At 43.7% G+C, this 25,320-nt stretch overlaps 1 protein-coding gene across 3 annotated transcripts; it reads right to left on the reverse strand.

Moving 5' to 3' along the window:
• Positions 1 to 1,463: 1,463 nt before the first annotated feature.
• On the reverse strand, positions 1,464 to 24,531 carry LOC134761166 (uncharacterized). 3 transcript variants are annotated; one of them, XR_010139451.1, is made up of 4 exons: positions 24,061 to 24,531; positions 13,763 to 13,884; positions 10,814 to 10,911; positions 1,464 to 3,434 (listed from the first exon to the last, which is right to left on the reverse strand). XR_010139451.1 is itself a non-coding variant. In XM_063722838.1 (3 exons), the coding sequence occupies exons 1-3, from the start codon at positions 24,223 to 24,225 to the stop codon at positions 3,377 to 3,379; spliced, it is 321 nt and encodes a 106-aa protein (XP_063578908.1). In that variant the 5' UTR covers positions 24,226 to 24,529; the 3' UTR covers positions 1,464 to 3,376. The 3 variants fall into 3 exon arrangements, 1 of the variants encoding a protein (XP_063578908.1); XR_010139452.1 differs by lacking the exon at positions 24,061 to 24,531 and adding an exon at positions 14,738 to 17,617 and having other exon boundaries at positions 1,483 to 3,434; XM_063722838.1 differs by lacking the exon at positions 13,763 to 13,884 and having other exon boundaries at positions 24,061 to 24,529.
• Between the last annotated feature and the right edge of the window lie 789 nt (positions 24,532 to 25,320).

Raw genomic sequence — 25,320 nt, forward strand, 5'->3', positions numbered from 1 at the left:
CAACATCCTGTCCAAGCCTGGGGCCAGCACTTGAACCATGCTTCCAATTGCCTCTGTTCTCAGAACCCTCCCCACTCCTTTCCCTAAATCGAAACTCCCTTTCCCTCAAGATAGTTCAATGGGAGGGAAGCATCAGATAAAGCTTAATATGCTGCCCTCCCACATTTGCATTTTAAAACAGAAGCTTGTTAATTAGAAAAATGAATCTCACCTAGGGATTGTGATATGAGAACAGACTGAATAAACAAAGAAGAAGAAAGTTTAAAGGGAACTTTGTAGCTGTCTTTAAATTTATGAAAGCCTGTCATAAAATGCAGGTAACCACAGACACATTCTGTTCCAAAGCATAGAACATAGACCCAATGGGAAGACATCCCAGGGATGCGGATTTGGCCTCAACCTATTAAAGAATTTTCTGCCCATGCTCTAGCAAATTGCCTGGCACATGGAAGGCAATCAACATTTGACTGTTTTTGTTAGTAATGAGAACTGTCAGATGGTGACTGCTTCTGGCTGTAATGAGTTCCTTATCACCGGAAGTGTTCAAGACTAGTTGTCCAAGATGTTGTCCATTCAGATAAGAATTGAACCAACTGAATACTGTAGTCTCTTCTAGCTATAAACTCAGTGACACTTCTGTAAATAGTTGAATTTCAATGGAGATTTTAGAGCAAAGGAAGATTTTATAAATCCTTTTTCCAAAAGGCAGGAAAGTGGTTAAAACTGAGGGTTCTGGAGTTAGACATTACCTGGGTTCAAACCCTGGTCATCCTACTTACTAGCTGTGTGACTCTGTGTGACAATTTCAATGTTTTACTTGCTATCTCTGTACACCGGCTTCCTTATCTGTGAAATGGGGGCAATAGTAGCGTCTTTCTCACAGAGCTATTGTGAGAGCTCAATGAGTTAAAAATACAGGAAAGGCACTTAGAAGAATAGCTGGCACATAGAAAGTTAATGTTCAATAAACATTAGTTATGAGGTATCATCTGATACCCTTGCCACTTCTACAGCTTTTTACGTCTTTTCAGTATGTGGAGGGAGGTCCTTTGTAGCATAATTGACCCTGACCTTGTTTTATCCTAAATCAGATGCCAGCCATGGCCACTGTGATTAACCAGTGGACTTTCTATCTCCTAAAAGCAAGCTTTAAAGCTAAACAAGCAGACAGGGCTGGTGACCTGCAGTTTATGAAGGATCTGCCAATGAAACACAATCATGGCTGTGGACACCCTAACCCTGCTATGTGCCTGACAAGTGATAGATAACCAGTAAATATTTGTTGAATGAGCTGGGTGCAGTGGTGTGTGTCTGTTGTCCCAGCTACTCAGGAGGCTGAGGCGGGAGGATTGCTTGAGCCCAAGAGTTTGAGACCAGCCTGGGTAACACAGCAAGATTCCATCTTTAAAAAATAAACAAATAAACAAAAATAAAATATGTGTTGAATGAATAGATTAACTCGGTAGGGTTTTATTATTTTTATTTATTTATTTTTGATTAGGTAATACATTCACATGATTTAAAATTCAAAAGGAACAAAAGGATATATAAAGAAAAACCTCCCTCCCACCCAGTCCCTCAGCCATCCAGTTCCCTTCCCCATAGGGAGCTAACATAAACACTTTCTCATATGTCTTTCCAGAGCTATTTTAGGCATAAACAAGCAAACATATTTGCTTACGCACATTTATTTCTTTCCCTCCCTTTTAAACAAATGGCTCATATACTGTTCTAGGCATGATTATTGAAGTAGCCCCAGAAATGGGAGTGAGCATGGGTACGCCAAGGAGGAATTAAAAAAGAAAGAGCTCAGGGACAGAAAAATCAACTAGGAGACTATTGCATTAATACAGATGTAAGGCGATTAGAGCCTGGACTAGTATATTAAATGGGATAATCAGGGAAAGAATTGTTTGAATGTTTTTTAACTTACACTGAGGTAACCACTATATAGAGTATTTCTGTCACCCCAGAAGTTCCCTTGTGTCCCTTTGCTGCCAGCCCACCCTCCCCAGGCCCAGGCACCCACTCCTCTGCTTTTTCAGAGTTTTTCAGCTTTCATGTTACAGGCCTGCATGCCCATGGTGGGACCTCCACTCAGCAGAGTTAATCACAATACCAGTCAACATCAGTGGCACTTACTCCAGGCCAGACACTCCATTAAGCACTTACATGTGCTCATTCATTTAATCCTCTTCACCAACTGAAGCAGGTACTGCTTTTATCTCGATTTCCGATAAGATATCTAAGATACAGAGAAGTTAAATCACTTGCTGAAGGTCACACAGTTAGTACATAGCAAAGTCAGAATTTTGAAGCCAGAGCAATCGGCTTCCAGTGACCATATGTAAAAATAATATAAGAAAATATTCAGACCCCCACAGAAAGAGTTCATTGCTATTCATCAAGATTCAGAGGGAAGACCAATCCTTAGTAGGTTGATATAGAAGGAAGTTGTCCAGAAGCCTTCAAGTGTACTTTTAACCTGTCAGTTAAAAGAAAGCCAGTAGCCTTACTTCATAGGCATTAGCCAGTGGGCAGAATTTCACTTCATTCCCCTGCCTTCAATGTGCACAACCCCATGATGTTTTCTTCTAGGAAATTATAACATTTAGAACTATCTCTGTATGTTAAAGAATTGGTGTGGTCAGGGCATTACTGAGAATGACAAGTATCTCTGCCTGTCTGTGGGTCCCAGAATACTCATGTCATTCTGAAACCACAAGGAATGCGGTTAAATCCTCTGGTCACATCTCTCAACAAAGATTTAGCTGTTTCACTGTTGCCTCCAAAGAGCTTTTTTCTTGGACTAAGATGTTAATTCACATTGCTGTCTACTAATGGGTCTTCCATAAAGAGGAGTCTATTAAAGGAATTAATTACATTACATGTTCAGAAACTTCCCAGCATTATGAAATGACTCCCTAGCTGAAATAGTATGAGAAGGAAACCATTGAACTATATCATAATGGAGACAAGTTTCCATAAAGTGAAATGCAAGTTTGCTAATATAACTGTAGACTATGAGAAACAGGACAGTGAAAATGCTAATAATGAAACCACTTTTCACTCACTGATGGAGTTTTATTAAATATAGATCATCTTTTTCCAAACATTTCAAGTTACTTATTATCATCTTCTATTTGAGGCCTAAGTTTGCCACTTATTAACATTGTCAATTAACTTTAAAATGCAATTTTAATGTTTTGGTTTTTTTTAAACAAGAAAATAGTTGTCCTCAGTCAACATAGAATAAAAGAAAATAGACTCAGGTTGCATTCGATGGCATTCAAATTCCAGAGGAGGTGGTAGAACGATCTATTCTGGAAATCTAGGTTGGTTTTGACACAGTGCTGTCTAAAGCCTGGGGAGTAGATTAGATGACTTTCTGCTCTCTTGTTCCACGGTAAGGTCCATTTTCACACTGTGCAAATCTACAGAAATGATAATAGCAGAAGAAAAAGATAACAGCAGGTTAAGTGTGGTGCTAGGGATTGTGCTGGCAACTGGCAAACCACCAATTCATTGGCTTCTAGGTAGATATGGGACAGCGGTGCAGGGCAGGGTAACATGGAATATTCATTAGAGTCAAAGTCTGGATTGTAATCTTAATCTTGGTTCTCCCTTTATTTCTGGATAAGTCTCTTAGTTCTCTATTCCGCGGTTTCTTTAGTTGCAAAATGTGGATGGTGAACCTGTCTTTCCACCTAGGGTTTTTAACAACCAGGAGATAGAAGCAGTGGGTTATGACAGTCTACTCTAAATCTGGCACAGTACCTGCGATCCCTCTGCCTGGGCTCTGGGATAGTTTGGAGGAGGAATGGAGGGTTCCCTTGAGGGACCAGCCCATTCATCATCAGTGGTTCTAGAGAGATCCTGATCCCAGGAACCAGGAGAGCCTGGACCAGTTCTCTGGCCCCTCCTCCAGGCATTTGGGTTACTGTCGAGCAAAAAAGTGAGCTTCATCAGAACCTAGTCTATGCTTAACTGAAACTTGGGCATTAGTCGGAAACAACTCAGCCTTCAAAATGAGGCTCACAGGGAAGTTGTTTTTATTAATGAAACTCATTTATGATTATAGTATATAAAGCAATCATTTGCATGCTATGAACTGTTTAAGAGATTATGGTGATGATACAATGAGTAGAGAGGCAGAAAAGTTACAGAGTTTACAAGATGATAAACCACCTTTCAATATCTTACTATTGTTTAGATTTCAAGTGCTTCTTAAAATGGATAAGCTAAATAAACTCTAACATAGTTCTAGCTGAAAGTCATTAGTCTAACAGTTCTGGTGGAAACTGTTAAACCAATTCTGCAACCAAAAAGATAAACAGCTAAAAACTGCCAGGTATCAGTATTATTGTAATATTCCCTTTATCAAAAACCTATAACTGAAATTTATAGGTAAGAGTTTACAGTAAGCAGCAGGTACCTGGAAACTTGTCAGTTAAGGTTTCCCTTTATAGAAGAACCTCTGCTGTAAGCTTTTCAGCCCTCTAAAGCCAGTAAAATTAAAAAAAAAAAAAAAAAAGCTTTCACTATTAGTTTCTAAGGAAATCATATAAAGGTCATAATACTAAGAGAAAAGCTTTAAATTGTCGTTTCCAATAGGACATAAGCCTCCTAAGAAAAAAACAACCTTGTGTGTTTTTCTTGGGGAGGGGGAGGCATATATAAATAACAATCAAAAATCTTTTTCTTTCTTGATTTAATTTTAAAGGTGATAGTTAACTAAATCACTTTAAAATGACTTCCTGCTGCTCTCCCAACCTCCTCAAAATTAAGAATACAACAAATATTTGCATAGGTTTATTATTCATATTTAATCATGAATAATTCACTTTGTACAGACAGCTGGGTAAACAAGAGATTTGGAGTTTCCTTTTTCTAGAATATTTTTCCATTGGCTGAAAGGAAACAGCATCAGTGGTGATTTTATATGATTTTCAATGCCATCTTGTCTTCTCTCCTCTGGATAGGAGACCCCTCCTCCCTCCCTTCTTCTGTCCTTTTTTTTTTTTTTTCCGGTTTACTTATTTCTGTCAGCTTTTGGGCTACACCTCACCAACATAATATTTTTCATGTTATACATTTTATACAAAATGAAAAAATAGCTCAATCATTCAGTTTTTTATTCTGCAAGACAACATAAAGTGTTTGTTTCTCACTTTCCACAATATTAGAGTTTTTTTAAACTGTGGGTTTGCTTTTGTGTGAAGACCCTCTTACTGATGGGAAAAGATCTTTCAGAACTAATTCTGCCTCATCATTACCTCCTCCATCTTTTCCTATCAGTCATTAACAATTTCACAATTATTTGACTGTCTGCCACAAAGTTGGTTCTCATTTCCCTCTGCACCTCCCAGGCCTACGTGAGGAAGTGGAGCACGTATCACTGAACACAGGTTTACCCAAGGCTATCAGCTCCTGGGCAAGGGGGGCATAATTTACCAAAGGTCAAGGATCCTTTCAGTTCTGTGAACGTCATTAATCAAATTGTGATAGTATAACCTGTGGTTTAGGAGACAATAAGGCTTGCCATAATTCATCTACGACCAAAGGAGGGGTTGGGGGTAGGGGGGGTCATCATATGTCTTTGGGAAATCCCTGCATTTTGTCATGGCCTCTGGGAAGTAAGAATTTTCGCCACCCACCAAATGTCAAGCATCCACCCTAACGATGTTAGTTGAGGACAAACATTGGCTTTGGGATGTATGTGCCCTCTATTCAGCAACACATATAATAAAATGTGAATGTCATAGAATGGCAAGTAGCATTCTAGAGAAAATTAACCATAATTTGACTAAATTAAAAATTAATGTTTTCTTCATTTAACCCTTAGGGTTTACCATATGCTAGATGTGTTCTAACCATGTCATACATATTAACTCTTTAATTCCCATAACAACCCTTTGAGCTAGGTACAATCCTTATCCCCATTTTACAGATATGGAAACTGAGGCACAGAGAAATTAAGTAATTTGCTTAATGTCACCACAGGAAGTGGTAAAGGCAGGATTTGAACCAGGCAGTCTGACTCCAAAGTCTGTGCTTTTAACCACCATGCTTTGCTATAATACCTGCTTATGGTAAAAAGTGTGACAAAATAAGAAAAGCACAAAGAAGAAAAAAATTAGCCATAGTCCCACTCCCTACTTTAGTATGTTTCCTTTGTGTGTGTATGTGTGTGTGTGTGTATTTTTTTCCATTTTTTTCAATTAACTATACTTTGTGAATATTCTCCCATAGAAGATACTGATTTGATTGAACATTCAGATCATTTTCTTAGTCTACTGTGTTAAGTACTGGACCAGCTAAGTTTGGAAGCACTTATGATTGGTGAAATGGAGTGGGGAAGAGGGCTGCTGATTTAGCACATGCCTTATTTCCCCAAGCCAAAGAGCTGCCCTGAAAATGGGCCAAATACAATTTCTTTTAAGCAACCTGAAAAAAGTGTTTCAGCCTAGAGACATACCATGACTTTTTCCTTCAAAGCATTTCATTTACGTTCACTTTATAACGTTCAGTTTTCTTAGGGGCAAGGTAGTAGGGGCAGTGGGGGCGGTGTGGGGGAGCGGCTGTGAGTCTTAATGCAAAGAGAAATGTAGGCTAGTCAACAGGAAACCCAAAGTGCTTGATACAGCACAGTGACCTCTAATTGTACCTTGGCATGGCTGCTTTCTCTTTCTTTGATAGGTGTTGCAAAAATATAATAAATATAATAATATATCTTTTTTTTTAAAAAAACATTTTTCTGGTAAACAAAATTGTTGTTATATGCCAAGACAGTAAGCATGTCTGAAGCCAAGACAGTAGTGGTCATTGCTATGGCCAGCTACAGCTTTTGGCCAAGTCACATGCCATCCTGTCAACAGCCAAAGAGGTAAACAGCATAGATATGTGCTGACCTAACCTCAAAAACTCTTGGGAGCACAAGGAAATTGGCTTGAAAAGACTCTCTTTTTTTCCTCCTTGTTAATTGAATTTCTGTCTCTAATTAAATAGACAGAAACAGAAAACAATATTCAAAAGGGAAAGTCAAAGAATAATCCCCATCTCTGGAAAAAAAAAATCACTGAATCATCAGAAACATGGCTACATTGATTCTCACTCTTTCCCTGAGCTGTTTACCCATTTTCAGGTGAGGAAGTGAAGAGGAGGGCCAAGGGCCAACCTTTTCAAAGGGCCCTCTCTGGGAATTACTTTTGTGTGTACATACATTTCCACAATAAGTATCTTCTGAAGTTTTCATGCAACTGAATTGTTCTTTCAAACTTCTTATCCAATGTTCTAACTTGAGTTGTGCTACCAGAAAATCAGGTGTATCTTAATGGCTAAGTCAAAGTTGGCTTCTTTTGGAAACCAGAACTCACTAACTTGAGCCCCTAAACTTACCCCACCTCCTTATTTTTTCCTTTAAAATACCTTTTTCCCCACTTCCTACAGTCACTGGTCTTAGGTCCCCTTGTAACCATTGCAGGCAGCTGATGTTCGAAATTTTAAAAATGAAATTTGGGCCGGGCGCGGTGGCTCATGCTTGTAATCCGACCACTTTGGGAGGCCAAAGAGGGCAGATTGCTTGAGCCCAGAAGTTCAAGACAAGCCTGGGCAACATGGTGAAACCCTGTCTCTACAAAAAATACAAAAATTAGCCTGTAGTCACAGCTACTTGGGAGGCTGATGTGGGAGGATCACTTGAGTCCAGGAGGTCGAGGCTTCAGTGAGCTGTGATCATGCCTGAGTGACACAGCAAGAGCCTGCCTCAAAAAAAAAAAAAAAAAAAAAAAAAAAAAAAAGTTTTTTTCATTAACTCTAAAACTAAAGTCAAATCTCTTTCTGTTTCCAGTGTTTTGAATACTAGTTCTAATTCTTTCTGTCTGAGTCTTCGCTTCTAGTCTTGGGGGAATGACAAGGCATTGGGACAGGAAACTAATTAGTCCTTCCAACCAATAGCCTATTAGCTGTTGAAGGTTACCACTTCATCCACATTCCAAAGAGACTCCTTCAAGGAAGGATCTGAGGACCAGTGAGTACCTAGGAGCAGACTAGCAATCTTTCTCCAGAGAAGGCTTTAGTAGGTAGTAACTACAACTCACCCTAATATGTTGTATTATTAGAGCTCACCACTTACAGAGGACTTACAAAGGGTTTCTAATGCATATAATCGCATTGAAGTTTCACCATTATCTCCTGGGGGTGGGGGGTGGGTGGGTAGTGACCATTGTACATAGCCTGTGTTGGCTGCCCCATATCTCACAGTTTATGGAAGACCTGGTCTGAGTGCATCTGTACCATGTACATGGCACCTGTACCATGGCCTTGCTCCCTCCTTGCCCTGAGTCTTCCTCCTTCACTCCTTGCCCAGCTCAGCTATAGTCTCTTATATTTCAGTCAAAAGCTGTCTTTCTCCAAGACATACTGATCAGTTAGCTTAAGCTGTGAACGTTTGGTTTTGGTGTCTCCCTACCCAAAGAGGAGTCTTCAGGGCTTCTCTCCTGACACCCTGCTGCCTGCTGTTCCTGCACTCTCACACCATGCCTCCCATCTCCCAGGACTCCCTGAGGCCACACCCCACCCAGGCCTGTTGTCTTGGAAAACCACTCATGACTTGAGCTTGGACCTTTTCTCCCACAATTAAACTCACTTGCCCTACGTCTCCTCTCTCTAAGTCCTACTAGGGGTCCAATGTGTGCTAAGAGACTACTAGCTGGCAATGGTATACTATTCTAATACCCCAGTCCTCTCAGGACCACTTATTAGCCATGTGGGCTTGGGTGAGCAATTCAGCATCCCCTGAGATTCACCTGTGAAATGGGGATAATCATTCTTTACAAGTGAAGACCAAGTGAAATAATTTGGAATGCTATATACATATCACCTGAATTCCTTCTCTCCCCTCAACCCTCTCTTTCTCTCCTAAAGTAATTTCAGGGCACCATCTTCTGCTGCCTGGATTACTGCAGCAGCCTCCAGACCACAAAATTTTCTCTGCAGTTCAAGTACATTTCGTTTACCATCTTGCAGATGGTAAGACACGTTTACAAGTCAGCTGGCTTCTGAATGTGTCTTCTGGGCATTCAATTCCCCCAACTACTTTCATCTTACAACTTCAGCCACTACCCCTAGCACAGTTATCTCTTGCAGTTACTGGTGTAACTTTAGATGGCACTATGAAGTCCCCATTGGCACCTGTTTATGTCTCTCAGCCAAACCCCTGCTAAGGGGGTGACAGGGGCAGCATGCTCCAGTAAGGTTGAAGCACACTTCTCATGGAGGCTCACCCAAGAGGGAAAGAAAAGCAGAAGGAAATGAGAGAAGGAAAGGTGGAGGCTAGAAAGACACTTTGGAAACTGTGAAAGTGGCCCTGAGCTCACATGAAATGCAAGCCAGCAAAAGTGTTGAGATTGGAAACTTTAATGTGGCCCTTTTGAGAGAACAGCTGTAGCACTGCAATTTCCTAGAAATCTGGATGGACACATTTAAAGAGAGTGAAGCACTGAATGGAAATAACTAGAAAAGAGGCTTCCTCCTGAGCTCTGAGTGTCCTATCGTGGAGGAGTTACAAGAAAGAGCAAAGCTAATAGCCAACTGAAAACCCACATGTTGTACATTTAAGGTGATAGCTGGGAACCCAGATTCTATTCTTAGTCAAAAAAGTGGGGGGAACATGCATGAATTGCTATGAGGAAGAAAGGCCAGCAATGAAAGAGAGAGAAACAAGGGAGGAGAGGCCAGTGCCAGCTTTCAGGACTGACATTATGGTGATTTTTCTTTCCTTGCTCTGAGAAGTTGATCTGGTGGTCCTAAGTTCCTGGCATTGGGCAATTTTCCAAAAGTTTGGGGAAGTTACTCATGAAGAAGAAGCCAACTCCAGACAGCTCGTCGGGAAATGTGAAGAGTCAGTGCCTGGGTGGTTTTCATACTAATCCAGGATTTATTAAAGCTCAGAAAGCAAGCAGCAGAGAAGGTTTTTATAATGAGACATTTTGCAAATAGAGTCATCAGCATTTTTTGATAGAAAAGAAAGTTTTTCTCTGAAACTTTCTGGAGGAAGTGGCCGGCTTGGGAGTCTGGGAAGAGGAGGGGGCTCCTTCTGTGAGTGCTGTGGCAGGTGGGGGACTCCAGCAGTGGGAGACTCATTCCTTTCTCAGTCCCCTCCCCTTCAGGGTACAAAGTTTTTATTTGCAGTTGGGAGGAATTAGAGTCAATGATCTAATAGAGCTAACTTTTTCCTCTCAATATGGTATGATGTGGCATTGGTAGCTCTGCCAGATACTGATGCTACCAAGGGAACTTCAGTGCAGGTGGACTTCACGTTATTACATCGACTTATTCTTCCAAAGTTACATAGAAACTAAATTGTTTTAAATCTACACAAGTAGTTAAAGAAACCCTACTTGAAATCTTTTGTAAATCTAAATATGCATCTGAAAGGCAAGTAAACACTTCCAAAAATATTTTGCATGTAGCTCTGAATTTTGATTGGTCTCCTTTGCTGCCGGAACATTCAGGATGTATAAATGTTGTGGTTTAGATTAATCATCTGTCCATACCCACCTTGATTTTCCAGAATTTTATATTAAACAGATTGGTTTCTCTTCATATAAAAAAATCCAATAATTCTGCAGCTTCTTTGGGACTTTATAATTTTTTACTTAAAACAACAACAAAAAAATTTTGTTATTTCCAAACACACTAGAAGACCACATCATCTAGCCCTTGAGCACAGCATTGGCCAAAGTTTGAATGAGGGGCTAGGCCCTGAGCATAAGTTGATGCTGATTGTCAGTGGTCAACTCAATGTACATACCTTCTTGGGAATGGGTTCTGTGCAAGGCACTGGCTGGGTACGATGAAAGGAAGTGCTGAGCTGTTCAGACAGCCCATCTGATGCAGCAGCAACAAGCCCTGAAGAGGAATAGGGTTAACAAATACCAACAGGTTAACGCATACCTCAGAGCAGAGAGAGAGGTCTAGCATGGTGAGGGAAAGCTTCAAGGAGGGAGTGACTTTTGAGCTGGATCTTGAGGGGAGGTCAGGGTTTGTATACATAGAGTCAGGCAGGAAGAGCATCTCCTACTAAGAGGAACAGATGAGTGACTGCTCAGAGGTGTGAGGATTGAAGGGGGTTTCGTGATAGAAAATGGACCAGTGTGGCAGGATTTCCAGAAAGGAAATCCTGGAAAAGTTTCAGAACAAATTTTGAATTAAGGGTTTGCAAACACTTATGTGAAAACAATAATTGCTAAGAGTCAAGCATGGGTGCACTAAGAACTAGTCACTTCCTGTTTTTTATAAGGTTACTAGACTGGTAAACTAGAGGATGTTGTCCAAGGGATTCTTGTGATTGGCTGGAATTTGGTCTTTTTCTAATGTAAAGTTTTATTGTTCTGTGTAACAGTAGAACTCAACTGTGTTGAGTTCCATTTTGCCACTCCTTGCAGCAAGGCATCTGACATAGGCTCTGTGATATTCTTGGTAGGGCTGTGGTCTGTGTAAGTCAACATTCATCCCCAGAGGTGATGGATCAATGGCAGGATAGAGGATGGCTTCCGTACTATAACAGGGCTTGATGTTTGGCCCATTTCATTTTTCCATCCTCATTCTTGTTTGCCAATGACATAAGGAAACACACAGGCACACAGGATACATTATCAGAGTTCCAGATAATATGAAACTGGAAGAGATAAATAAATGTATTCATTGGTATATCAAAAAAGATCTTTTGGGGCTAAAATGATAGACCAAAAAAAAGCAGCTGAAATACAATAGTTATAAATGCAAAATACTGTATCTAGGGTCAAAAAATCAACTTCTCGAAAAGCAGATTGAGAAATGTGTCTTAACCACAGTTGATGTGAAAAGAGACCGAGGCCTTTTAGTTTACCACAATATGACCTAACAGTGTAATGCACTTGGCAAAAGAAGGCTATATTTAGTAAACATATCGTGTCACTATGTTCTTTAATTCAACAAGTCCTTATTTTGTCCCCCAATATGTGTCAGGTATGAGGTTGGGCAGTGAATACACACTGGGGACCAAGACAGAAAGAGTCCCTCCCACATACAGCCTGTAGTTTAGTAGAGGACAGAAACAAACACCAGAAAAAGTAAACATATAAAATCATTAAACCTTGTGAAAGGGGTCTGGAGGGGCACAAATAAAAGTGGGGAAGGGTCAGGAGGGACCTGCATTTCATGAAGTGGTCAGGGCAGGCCTCTCTGAGGAAGTGGTGTTTGAGCTGAGGCCATACAAAGAGGAAGGACAGTGAGAGAGACAAAACACTCCAAGCAGGACAGTGAGTGCATAGGCCCTGAGTCTGGAAGGAACTTGATGTGTTTTTGGAACTGAAAGACCAATGAGGCTGGCCCCCACTGTGGCTGCCAATGTCCATTCTCCTGTCCTTCCACAGCGATGGGGCTTCTGACACAGGGCTGCCTGGCTGTAGTATATTTCCCAGCTTCCCTTGCAGTTGAACATGGCCATAGGACTGAGTTTTCATGAGTTGAATGCTAACAAAAGATCTTCAGTGACAGCTGGGGCCCTTAAGAAGTGGGTGAACCCCTCCTCCCCTTCACACTTTCTTTTTCTTGCTGGATGCATCTGAGACTTGGTAGTAACCCAGCTTATACCAGAACACCACATGGAATAGCAGATCCCCAGTCAGAAGGGGCCTGGGTCACTGAATGACTGCAGAGAATACAGCCCCTTGCCCGCTTGGATCACTCATCTCACTCATCATCACTCAACTCTCAAGATGGTTACTTGAGAGAAAAAAGATTCTATATTCTTTAAGCCACTGAAGTATTGTCATGTCTCTTACCTAACCTAACTATTATAGAAACAAAGGAGATACTAGTGCCACCAACCAGTCCACATTTAGAGCATTGCATTTAGTCCAAAGGTTCACGTTTTTAAAAGAGACGCTGACCATCTGAAGCACGTCTAGGGAAAGGTAACAATAACAACATTTAGGAGTCTGAAAACCAAGTCAATGAAAAATCTGTTAAAGACATTACAGTTGTTTAGTCTGGAAAAGAGATTTCTCCAGGGTGACATGATAACTGTCTTCAAAAATTGAAGAAGAGGAATGAAACTGAATTGCGGTAGCTCAGTGAGACCTATGGCTGGTTGGGATTTGTGATGAAGCAGATTCTCATTCAATATAGGGAAGAAGTATCTAACAATGAGGGGTGATTAGAAAAAGGGCAGATTGCTTTGAGTATCAGAGGCTTCTCCCTATCACTGCACCCAGAGAATGGCCACCCACTTATGAGGAGATGTTGCAGGGGTGATCCAATGTCATTGTGGCAATGCTAGTGAATTCTAGGATTTCATGTAGAAGAGGTGATATATAATGCAGGTGAAGCCAGGTCACAAGGGGAACTGACTGTCAGTTTGGAGTGTATCCTGGAGGCAAGTAGTATCTTGAAGGTTTCCGAGCAGAGTAGCAACATGATCAAAGCAACCTGCTAGGAACATTGCTTTGGCCAACACAGGGTGGAAAAAGTCCTGATTTTTATAGCCCGTGTTGGTCATTGGTGCTTATATTGGTGCTTATATTCCCTGAACCAGTAGCAATTTAAAGAAAACCGAGAGTGGGCCGCGCACAGTGGCTCACGCCTGTAATCCCAGCACTTTGGGAGGCCGAGGCGGGTGGATTATGAGGTCAGGAGATCGAGACCATCCTGGCTAACACAGTGAAACCCCATCTCTACTAAAAATACAAAAAAATTAGCCAGGCATGGTGGCACGTACCTGTAGTCCCAGCTACTTGGGAGGCTGAGGCAAGAGAATCGCTTGAACCTGGGAGGGAGAGGTTGCAGTGAGCTGAGATCGCGCCATTGCACTCTAGCCTGGGCGACAGAGTGAGACTCCGTCTCAAAAAAAAAAAAAGAAAACCAAGAGTAAACAACATTGATTTTCTTTACTTTATTCTTGAGATAATCCAAAAAATAGTTATGAGCTAGCATTTTTTAACAATTTATCTTCCAAGATGAATGAACCTTTCATTTCAAGGAACTCAAAGTACTTGACATCCCAGTCTCATTCAGGCTTGTCTCATATCTGAACCGCTATGTCAGGGGCAAGACTGTCAAACCTCCTCTCTCAGATAAGAAGGATTCACAAAGAGGGGAAGTGAGTTGTTCAAGGTCACAGTGAGTCAATGGCAGGGCAGGCTCTTTGACTGAGGTTTCCCAACCCTCAGGCCTGCACACTGCCTTGTGCCCATGCAAAGGGTACCTCAACTAGGAATGTCCCCCACATACCAGAAAAACCAACCTGAATGAACATCCTTTCTGAAGGTAGAAATTACCTGAGATATTTAAGGTTCAACCAATCCCATTTTGTAGATGAGGAAATTGAGGCTTAGTGAATCCAGGCCTGGGATTCCTTGTACTACATCTTACCATCCTATCTACCTATAAAATGGTAGGCCCAGAAACACCCTACATGATTACCTGGAACCAACTAGGCTATCATCATCAGCTCCACTGTCTGGAAAAATATAAAGGCTCATATTGGCTTTGGCCACCAAAGAGAGGAAACATTCTGCAATCCTTAAAAACTCATGGCCGAAGGGGGTGGGGAGAACTGTTTGAGCCTTGTACTTACAAAGTCAAAAGGGAAAACATGTGTTTCACATTTGTCTTGGGATGGGAAAGAAAAACTTTTCCTTTCACTTAATCTTGGTTTAAACAAACAGAGAGACTGCCCTTTCTGTAAACTCACCGAATGTCAAATATTGTTCACTCGCATGGCATCGGCTTACTAAGCCACTACAGAGCCACTTCCCTCACGTAATCCCCTCAATCCGAAGGCACTTCAACTTGAAGAGGGTCAGCTGAAATAATACACGTTTCCTCTGATGATTGGACAAGAGACAGCCGATGGAATCAGGTTTCCAAACCTATAACCCCTGGTTTCAGCCGGAGACTTGAGGCAATACAGCTTCAGTCATGACTCAGGATTTTGCGAGTGAAAGCAAGCACGTCAAGTGATGTAAGAAAATTCCCCCATTCCTCCAACCCACTGGCTTCCTCCTCCCTGGAGAATTCAGTCAGAGAGCATTGTGTTGGGGGTGGGGGAGAAACAGAGGTATCCTGTCACTGGGTGCTGAGCTGCCGGCACGCCTCCTATCACCATTGCCATGGCCAGCGTCATCACCATTGCGGTGGCCAGCGTCAGCATTTGACAAAGGAAGTACTCAGTTACAATTACCTTCCTGTTGGCCAGCAGCTCAGATAATTGCTTTGCAATGTGTGTGAGAACCTCATAAATTAAACCAAGAAACAGAGGGGCCAGGTCTGGGCTGAAGGGAAGTGTCAAGTGGAGGAGGCAGTGATGCAAGTCTACCTTTGAAGTCACTTTGTTTGTGAAAAGTCTGCTGTGCTCTCTTAAGGAAACTCCACTGGAATGAGGTTTCTGTGCATGTGGGGTTTAGGGCTATTGTTTTTGGCTCTGACTTTCACCTCAAGCCCTAGCTAGGACATGTATAAATCCCATAACAACAGCCTGACATGAAATTGCTCACCCTCTCATTGCATCAGGGGACTTTTACTCAGGCAGATTTTGAATGCCTCATTGTTTAATAGGACAGGAAGTTTACTCTCAATGTAAATGAGGAATCCTTTTTCTCCCCACCTTACCTCCTTGGAAGATTGTTACAGAGGCCTGACTTGTTGGCCCTAGTCTAGCTTCTGGTCTAGCTCCTTCCATAAAAGCAGCTGCAGCCCAGCAGCAGCTGCCCAGTTTCTTTATTAGGGTAAGGCTTTTCTTAGGACCAAAGTTTTTGGGCAGACTTTTCCCTAGAGGGAGTGCTGGGTGATGGGTTAAGTAAGGGCCACCCAGGGACAGGGTGGGGTTGGATGTGAAAAGGGTTGGATTTTCTCTTTTCAGTTTCTTCATTCTGAACTGGACCTAGGTTGTTTTTTTTTTTCACAGAGAGGGAAGCCCCATCTCTAAATCTTATGATGCTTTTCTTCCTTGGGATATATCACAAGGAAAAAGTGGGTGACTATCCCACATTTGTGGCATAAGGATAGGACTCTGAAGTCCAAATGTATCAGACTAACCAGCATCAGCAAGAAGATGCCTAATTCAGAACCGCGGCCCTACCCTCTGTTAGAGCAAATCTCTGAGGATAGAAACTTCTAGAAAAATCCTTGTGGGCTCCCCCACATCTCACACCACACTCTGTAGGCAAACCCTTAAAAAAAAAGCAAAAGTATAACCCTCTCAATCTTCTTCTGATGCCCTCAGCGACAAGATTGGCTGAGAGATCTTCAAAGGGAGAATAATCTCAGATACAATTACTTTAGTCAAAGGAAACCAGTTATGGACAACAACAAGGGAAATGACAGAGACACTAACTCAGTAAGATAAGGAAGCCCTAGTTTATTTGGTTTGTATATCCAGAATCTTTTTTCCTACACATCTGAAAAGATACCAATAATGAGTTAAAAAAAAAAAAAATCAAGTCAACCACTGTGCATGTAGACCTAGAGATTGTCTAAGGTTGAATTCGCATCACCATTGCCTTCCGCACACAGCTTCATCAACAATGATGAAGAGTCAAGGATGGGCTGGGCAGGTGGCTCAGGTCTGTAATCCCATAACTTTGGGAGGCCGAGGTGGGTGGATCATTGAGATCAGGAGTTCAAGACCAGCCTAGGCAACATGGTAAAATCTGTCTCTTCTAAAAATATATTTAAAAAAAAAATTTAGCTGGGCATGGCAGTGCACACTGCTACTCCAGTAATCCCAGCTACTCCAGAAGCTGAGGCAGGAGAATCGCTTGAAACCCGGGAAGCAAAGGTTGCAGTGAGCCGAGATCGAGCCATTGCACTCCAGCCTGGGTGACAGAGCAAGACTCTGTCTCAAAAAAATAAGAAGAGTCAAGGATGATCCCTGACAGTAAACATGCTAAAGATTTATTTGTTTAAAATTGCAACATTGACCAGAGTTTTACACATGTGTATGTGTGTATACGCATGTAAGTGTGTGATTGTGATTTTATTTGCACCAGGTCAGGTATAACTAAGCAAGAAGTAGCAGCCTTGCTTGTGGCCGGAGCTCTGTTCTCAGAGCTGCTTTCACATTACAGTCACCTGTAGAGATTCATCCACAACACACAGATAACCTGAATGCCTGAGTGTCTCCCCCAGAGATTCGGATTTAACTGGGCTGGCCTGGGATCTGAGCACAGATCTTTTTTTTTAAAGCTCCCCAGCTGATTATAATGTGTGTCCAGGTCACCATCCACTGAACTAGGCCAGCCCCTAATGCAGTCTTCTCCCTCCACTGCTCTGTAAAATTGAGCCACATTTGCCAGCTCCTTGCACAATATCCTCTCACTTGGGCACTGCTGATTCTCTCATCTCCCTGGTCCTCATCCTGGCTTCACCCCACACTTCAGCATCTGGGATCTGGCCTCCCTGTGACTATACTATGGCAAAAAAGTTCTTCCTAAAATGGCCTCAGGTATAATTCACATTTTAAATTACTTCCTACTCAATAAAAATGATTGTATTTATAAACAGTCTGGTCATTCTCATGTAATGAGGTGAGAAAAAACCAAGCTGCATTCAGTGGCACATGACTGCTTGGCTGGCCCCTTCCTCAGTGAGTCTGTGTACCAGTTTTGTACAAGGCCGGTGCAAATCCATCCTGTTGAAGGCACAAATAACTGTGTATTGGGAACCCTCAGGAACCTTTGGGGGCTGGCACAGAGCTTGGCACACCACAGGTGCTCAGCAAACTTCTGATGAAACAGAGAATATTGAGTCTGCAAATTCAGGGGGCTTCCCCAACCTAATTTGGTTCTGGAAATTCAAATGACTGGACTGAGAAAAAGTTGTCCTGGTGATAACAAAACTCCCTCTCAGAGAATGCAGCAAGTGGCAGAACTAGCCAAAGAAACGCAGGCGTGATCAGTAGATATGCACAAGCATGCTATCCTTCCTGCCTCTCCCCGTTTCTTTCTCCTCCCTGAGAACAGCCTTTCATGTCATTGCAGAAATAAGGTGGAGGGGCTTCCTTTCCACCCCAAAAGCAATTTGGTTGATGGGGTTTTAAGCCAGGATCTCTCTGGGTAGAAATGACAATCTGTGCTACTAATGACAAATGGTGAACAAGGAGATTCTCTTTAGCTTTTTAGTCTGTGTAAGCACCTAAGTGCCCCAGATTCTCAACATTTGCTGTTTTGTCTTCTCTGGGTCCTATCTTGGCCATCTCGCCTCACTCTGAGCTTGCTTCTGGAAGGAGGTAACAGAAGTCAACTAGCATCTGCCTGTTTATGGTGTTTTTCTGTTTTATACTCTTGAGTTAATATGTTCTAATATCTGGTTGGATGGACCTCTCCCAACCCCATCTCACCCTTCCTTTTCAGGATTTTGTTATTTTCTCTCATTCATGAGATATGAATTTCTTTTTCTTTCTTTTTTTTTTTTAATTAGTCTAAGGTTGAATTCCCATCACCATTGCTTTCCACGCACAGCTTCATCAGTGATGATGAAGAGTCAAGGATGGCCCGGGCACGTGGCTCATGCCTGTAATCTCAGCACTTTGAGAGGCTGAGGTGGATGGATCACTCGAGGTCAGGAGTTCGAGACCAGCCTGGCCAACATGGGAAAACCCTGTCTCTACTAAAAATGCAAAAAAATTTTAGTCCAGTGGCACGACCTCAGCTCATGGCAACCTCTGCCTCCTGGGTTCAAGTGATTCTCCTGCCTCAGCCTCCCGAGTAGCTGGAATTACAGGAGACTGCTACCACGCCTGGTTAATTTTTATATTTTTAGTAGAGATGGGGTTTCACCATGTCAGCCAGGCTGGTCTCAAACTCCTGACCCCAAGGGATCCACCCGCCTAGGCCTCCCAAAGTGTTGGGATTACAGGTGTCAGCCACCATGCCCAGTCATGAATTTTCTTTAAAAAAAAAAAAAAATCAGTGAATCTCACTGGGGTTTTTATTGGAATCATAATGAATCAGCAAATTAATTTGGGACTAAACAAATTTTCTAAATTGAATTTTCCCATGTAACAACAGCTATCTTATTCAAATCTCCTTTAAAATTTCTAAGTAAAATTGTGTAGTGTTCTTTATCAAGATCCCACATAGGTTTATTGCTATGTGATTTATGGCTTTGGGTGCTACTGTGAATAGGATATTGGAATTATGGTTTTCAATAGCTTACTGGTAAAGATTAATGCCTTGATTTTGGGGTTTTTATCTTGTGTCCAGCCATTTTTCTAAATCATTTTATTAATTTCAGTAGTTTCTATCTGGTTTCTTTAAATTTTTTAAGGGTACAACCATGTGATTGCAAAGAATAATATTTTATATTGATCAAGGGGGGTAGTGGTCCAACATATTAGTGCCCTAGGACTGCTGTCATAAAGTACCACAAACTGAGTGCCTTAAAAACAACAGAAATGTATTATTATTATTATTATTATTATTATTATTATTATTTTGAGATGGAGTCTGGCTCTGTCAGCCAGGCTGGAGTGCAGTGGCTTGATCTTGGCTCACTGCAACCTCTGCCTCCTGGATTCAAGCGATTCTCCTGCCTCAGCCTCTCGGGTAGCTGGGACTACAGGTGCCCGCCACTATGCCCGGCTAATTTTTGTATTTTTAGTAGAGACGAGGTTTCACCATGTTGACCAAGCTCATCTTGAACTCCTGACCTCAGGTGATCTGCCCACCTCGGCCTCCCAAAGTGCTGGGATTATAGGCGTGAGCCACCACGTCCGCCCAGAAATGTATTCTTTTACAGTTCTGAAGGCTGGAAATCTGAAATCAAGGTGTCAGCTGGGTTGGCTCCTTCTAGAAGCTCTGAGGGAGAATCTGTTCCATTCCTCTCCTAGCTTCCAGTGGTTGCTGACAATCCTTGGTGATTCTTGGCACTCAGGCCCATCACTCCAGTGTCTACCTCTGTCTTCACAAAGGTTTCTTCCCCATGTGTCTTGTGTATCTCCAAATCTCTCTCTCCTTATACAGATATCAGTCATTGCAGTTAGGGCCTACTCTCCTCCAGTATAACCTCATCTTGACTTGATTACATCTACAAAGACCGGATTTCCAAATGAGGTTATATTCACGGGTACCCGGAGTTAAGACTTTTTTTTTTTTTTTTGAGACGGAGTCTCGCTGTCACCCAGGCTGGAGTGCGGTGGCGCGATCTCGGCTCACTGCAGGCTCCGCCCCCCAGGGTTCACGCCATTCTCCTGCCTCAGCCTCCCGAGTAGCTGGGACTACAGGCGCCCTTCACCTCGCCAGGCTAATTTTTTGTATTTTTAGTAGAGACGGGGTTTCACTGTGTTAGCCAGGATGGTCTCTATCTCCTGACCTCGTGATCCGCCCACCTCGGCCTCCCAAAGTGCTGGAATTACAGGCGTGGGCCGCCGCACCCGGCGAGTTAAGACTTTAACATACCTTTTTGGGGGACACGAACTTTTTTTTGTGTTTGTCTCTGATGAGGCTACATCTAGAAGTTGTGGTCCAGCTCATGAACCATATTTCAAGATGTACATTGAAAAAAAGTATTTGTCCTGATAAAGGTGGCCACACGGTGAAGGATCTTGCATCTGCGTGATATGAGAAATGCTACAGGAACTATGTTCAGCTTGGATCCAGGCCTTTGGAAGAGTATAATGTCCATCTTCATATGCATATGGGGCTTTCATGGTACACAAAATCTGTATTGGAGGGAAGTAGATTTTGGCTCAATATAATTTTGGCTCAAGATCCAAAGGATCTTTGGATTAAGGCCATTTACTAAGGGCAGTGAACTTAAAGCAGTAGTAACTTACCTCATCCTTCACTCATCTGGCAAATATGTACGAGGCCTGTTGTGCTCCAGGCAGCAGGCACCAGGCCAGATGTTAGGGCAATAACAGGCTTATGAGAGATACAGGCCTTGCCCTCAGGAAGCTTGCAGTCTAGCAGGCCCTGACAGGGTCCAGGCAGGCTGGGTTGGCGCGTTGGTTGAATTGTTTCTTAGCTAAGGCATCATGGTCTTTATGGCCCTTGAGAGGCAATATGTAAATGAAAGTGGGGGTTTGGGGTGAGGAGTGGGAGTTGAGTGGAATGGATTTTTTTTTTTTTTAAATTTATCAGCTTACGTTGGAGGAATGGATTTAAAAAAAAAAAAAAAAAAAAAACATTGAAATGAACACAAGGGCTTTCCCTGGCAGGCCACATGCAAAAAAAGTCAGCTCCTTCACACCATCACGCATGTCTGACCCTCAGTGGAGAAGTTTTATCTGCACAAGTCTCAGATTCCACTCTCCTGCTTCCCATTACAGCCTTCTCAGCCTTACCCCACCCAGCCTGAGTAACGAAGCTCAACAAACAAAACAGTAACTGCTCGGGCCAGAGCCACCTCGCTGGGAAAACAAGTCCCTCTCCCAAATCTCAGCAGACAAAATAGCCCAGGCCCTAGGTGTTTCCCCTTCTGCCTGGGACATGCAGCCAGGAAAGCAAAGCGAGAGGCTCTAAATCAAGTGTTTTCAGCCGAACCAGACCCAGGAGTAGAAGGGAGAGGCCTCCACTCTCAGCGGCTTCTCCTCCTTAATGAGCCAAAACAAAGCCGATGCCAAGGAAGTTAATCTGCCCTGAGATAGGGGAGAGCCACTCCCTGAGGTGGAGAAGGAGCTTGGGCCCAGGGCACGGTCTGGCCTAGGAGGCTGGGCCTACAGAGGTGCACACCGCCAAGATCAACCTTCCAGGTGAGAGGAGGCTCAGTCCTTCAGAAAAAAGAACCGCCTGTATGCTTGTTTGCTGCCTTTTGACCATATGAGGAGATATATACACTATTTAAAAGATCTGTCAGCCTTACGCCTGTAATCCCAGCACTTTGGGAGGCTGAGGCGGGTGGATCATTTGAGGTCAGGAGTCTGAGACCAGCCTGGCCTATATGGCGAAACCCTGTATCTACAAAATATACAAAAATTAGCTGGGAGTGGTGGCGCATGCCTGTAGTCCCAGCTACTCAGGAGGCTGAGGCATGAGAATCGCTTGAACCCAGGAGGCAGAGGTTGCAGTGAGTCAAGATTGTATCATTGCACTCCAGCCTGGACAACAGAGCAAGACTCTGTCTCAAAAAAAAAAAAAAAAATCGGTCGTTGGTGCTTGGAAATGCCTGGACTCAACACCAAGGAGGTCTTGAAAAACATCTGGAAGAGATCACGGGGTTCCTGCCCCCACCGTCCATCCTTCCCCTGCTTCTCTGCACATGTGCACATAGCCTCACTCAAGCACACATGGGTCCATGTGTGCACATACACCAGCACACATACATTCACCCTTCCACACATGTATCCTCACACATGTATACGTGCATGTGCACACATACCCACATACATAAACACACTCCTATATGTGAGTATGCACACAATCCACCTTCTCACACATTCTCAAATGCACCTGTGTGCACGCACATTCTCACGCAAAACACACATGTTCTCCCTCACACACGACTATAAGTGCACGTGCATGCAACCTTATACACACATTCACACACAAACATGCACTCTGTATACACATGAACCTGCACCTTACATCTTCACACATGTCCATGCGTATAGGTTAGTGTACACGTTTACCCTCATACACAAGCACACACATACATGCGTTTTCACACATGCGTATGTGTGCACACATTGTCACAGTGCCCTCACACACATGCACACACACATGTGCATCCTCACACACATCTTCACACCTACATACCCCCCATGCCCTATACTTGGGTGAACACTCATCCTCTCATACACAAACCCCTTTTTAGCTGATGCTTCTCCCAGAGTTGATTGGACTGTCTCCTCCATGACAAGGAAAGGCCAGTGACTGGGTCTGGTTTCCATTTGGAGCTCACAGCCTGGCACCCAGCTTGGCAGACAGATGGTAGCAAAGGCCTATAGCCCCAGGTCACCCACGGGCCCCAGAGGAGTGTTCCTGCCTGCCATCCATCCATCACCCAAGAGCCAGCACCCTGGAGTTGGATCAATGGGGTCCTCACAGTAGCTTGGTGACCATGGATAAGTTTCACATTCTGAGTCTTAGTTTTTCATCCAGAAAAGGTGGTTAACACTTATTTCATGGAGTTAAGAAGGCTAAGATGACAGAGATGAAGTGGCCACACATAGTAGGTGATCAGAAAAGAGCTCTTTCAGGCTGCTGCCCTGGGCTACCAGAACTCCCTGGCCACCATTCTCTAGGGCCCCAGGCACACTGGGGTGGGAACTAATGAAATCCAAATGTGAAACTCTAGGCCTTTCATGTGGTTGCTGGTCAGAAGCACATTTGATAAGGTGTCCCGGCTGTCCTGGCCCTCCCTACATGAAGTCTGTCTAGCCAAGGCATTTCCAGGGATCTAATGAGAAGGGAACTGTGGTTGGGTGGTTTCGAAGGTGATGGGAAAGATGTTGTTTTTCATTTATAAAGCTGCCAGGGCCAGTTGGGGAAGAGCAGAGGAAAGGGAAACTACAAGAAAGTAGATCCAAAGAAACAGAACCTGAAAGAGCTCCCCAGGCTGCTGCCTAGAACATCTGGAACTAAGCTAATGGGCATGGAGGGGGAGCAGCCTCCAAGCCATCTCTTGGCGCGAGCTCTGAGAGCCGCCTGAGGGAGCTGGAGCAGACGCCGTGGGACTTTTCCCCTGAGTTATTGCAGCTTCCTCCTGGAGCTGGCCCAGGGTGGCGGCTCAAACATGGAAATGTGATCTGAATCCTCTTCCCAGCAACCGCTGCTGGGCCTCAGTTTCTCTCTGTGAGGCGGGCAGTTGAGCGAAATGAAATTATAATATTTAATTATAATATCGTGAGTGTCAGACACTGTGCCGAGTTCCGCATGTGGATCCTCTTAATCCTTAAAACAACTACAGAGGTGGCAATGATTGCACCCCTTTACAGTTAGAATAACTGCTCAGGGAGAGTGTGTGTGTGTTACCTAAGGTCACGGAGTCAGTAAGTGCACCGGGGGAGAATTTGAACCCAGAGCCACTGGCTTCCTAACCACAGCGCTCTCCTGCTGAGCAGGGACAAGTACTCACCTTCCCAGCTCTCCCTGCAGTCAGGGAGCCAGAACACCCTGGGACCGGAAACTGCTGCCTGGATGACCTCAGCCAGCTACCTCGTTTCGCAGACCAGGAAAGTGAGAACCAGAGAAGGCCAGTGACTGGCCCAAGGTCACGTTGTGTCCCATATCCTCCTCTCATTCCTGGATGTCCAGCTCCCCAACTGCCCCAGCACAGAGCTGGGAAAAATCTTCAGAGACATCCCCTTGGGAAGACAGCTGGAAGGCAGGGCTGAGCCGGGGGCATTTGTGACCCAGCGATGAGGTGATGAGGTGCTGACGAAAGTACTGTATTTCCCCCTTTTGAGAAACGCTTTGGCATCAGATGAGTCTTGGGGGAGGGAGGAGAGGAATTTGGCAGGGATCTGGTTATAAGCCATCTGGAGGGCGGCGTGAGGACCGGAAAAGCCGCTGCCCGTTCTGTTTGGTCTCATCCCCTGAATGAGGTCACTGAGTGTGCACGGGAGGCTCAGCGCTGCCCCACTCCAGCCTGATGGAGAAATCCTACCCGAAATCCCAAAGCAGGGCAGGGACATTCCTGCCAGATACTTTTGCAGCCTTTGTCCTATGGAACGAAGCAAGGGATGATGACACACTCGCCTGCCCACCCGGAAGTGAGTCTCAGGTCATTGCATCAGAAGGGTGACATCCTAACACAAGTCATTGCTAAGCAACTCCCGCGTGCTCAGTATTCACATTTTCTTGCTTCATTCTGACCACTACACTGCACAGGAGCCATTATTCCCACCCCCCACCTCCATTTACAGACAAGGACACTGAGACCCAGAGAGTTTTTTTGTTTTGTTTTGTTGAGATGGAGTTTTGCTCTATCACCCAGGCTGGAGTGCAATGGCACGATCTCAGCTCACTGCAACCTCCGCCTCCTGGGTTCAAGAGATTCCCTTGCCTCAGCCTCCCGAGTAGCTGGGACTACAGGCACCTGCCACCACACCCAGCTAATTTTGTATTAGAGATGTGGTTTCACCATGTTGGCCAGGCTGGTCTTGAACTCCTGACCTCGTGATCCACCTGCCTCAGCCTCCCAAAGTGCTGGGATTACAGGCATGAGCCACCGTGCCTGGCCTGTTTTATTTTTTGTTTGTTTTGTTTTGTTTTCAGAGATAGGGTCTGGCTTTGTTGTCCAGGTTAGAGTGCAGTGGTGCGACCATAGCTCACTGTAGCCTCAAACTCCTGGGCTCAAGCAATCCTCTCACCTCAGCCTACCAGGAACTGGAAC

This window comes from Pongo abelii, chromosome 23 (genome assembly GCF_028885655.2).
Source record: "Pongo abelii isolate AG06213 chromosome 23, NHGRI_mPonAbe1-v2.0_pri, whole genome shotgun sequence".
Classification (NCBI taxonomy): Eukaryota; Metazoa; Chordata; class Mammalia; order Primates; family Hominidae; genus Pongo; species Pongo abelii.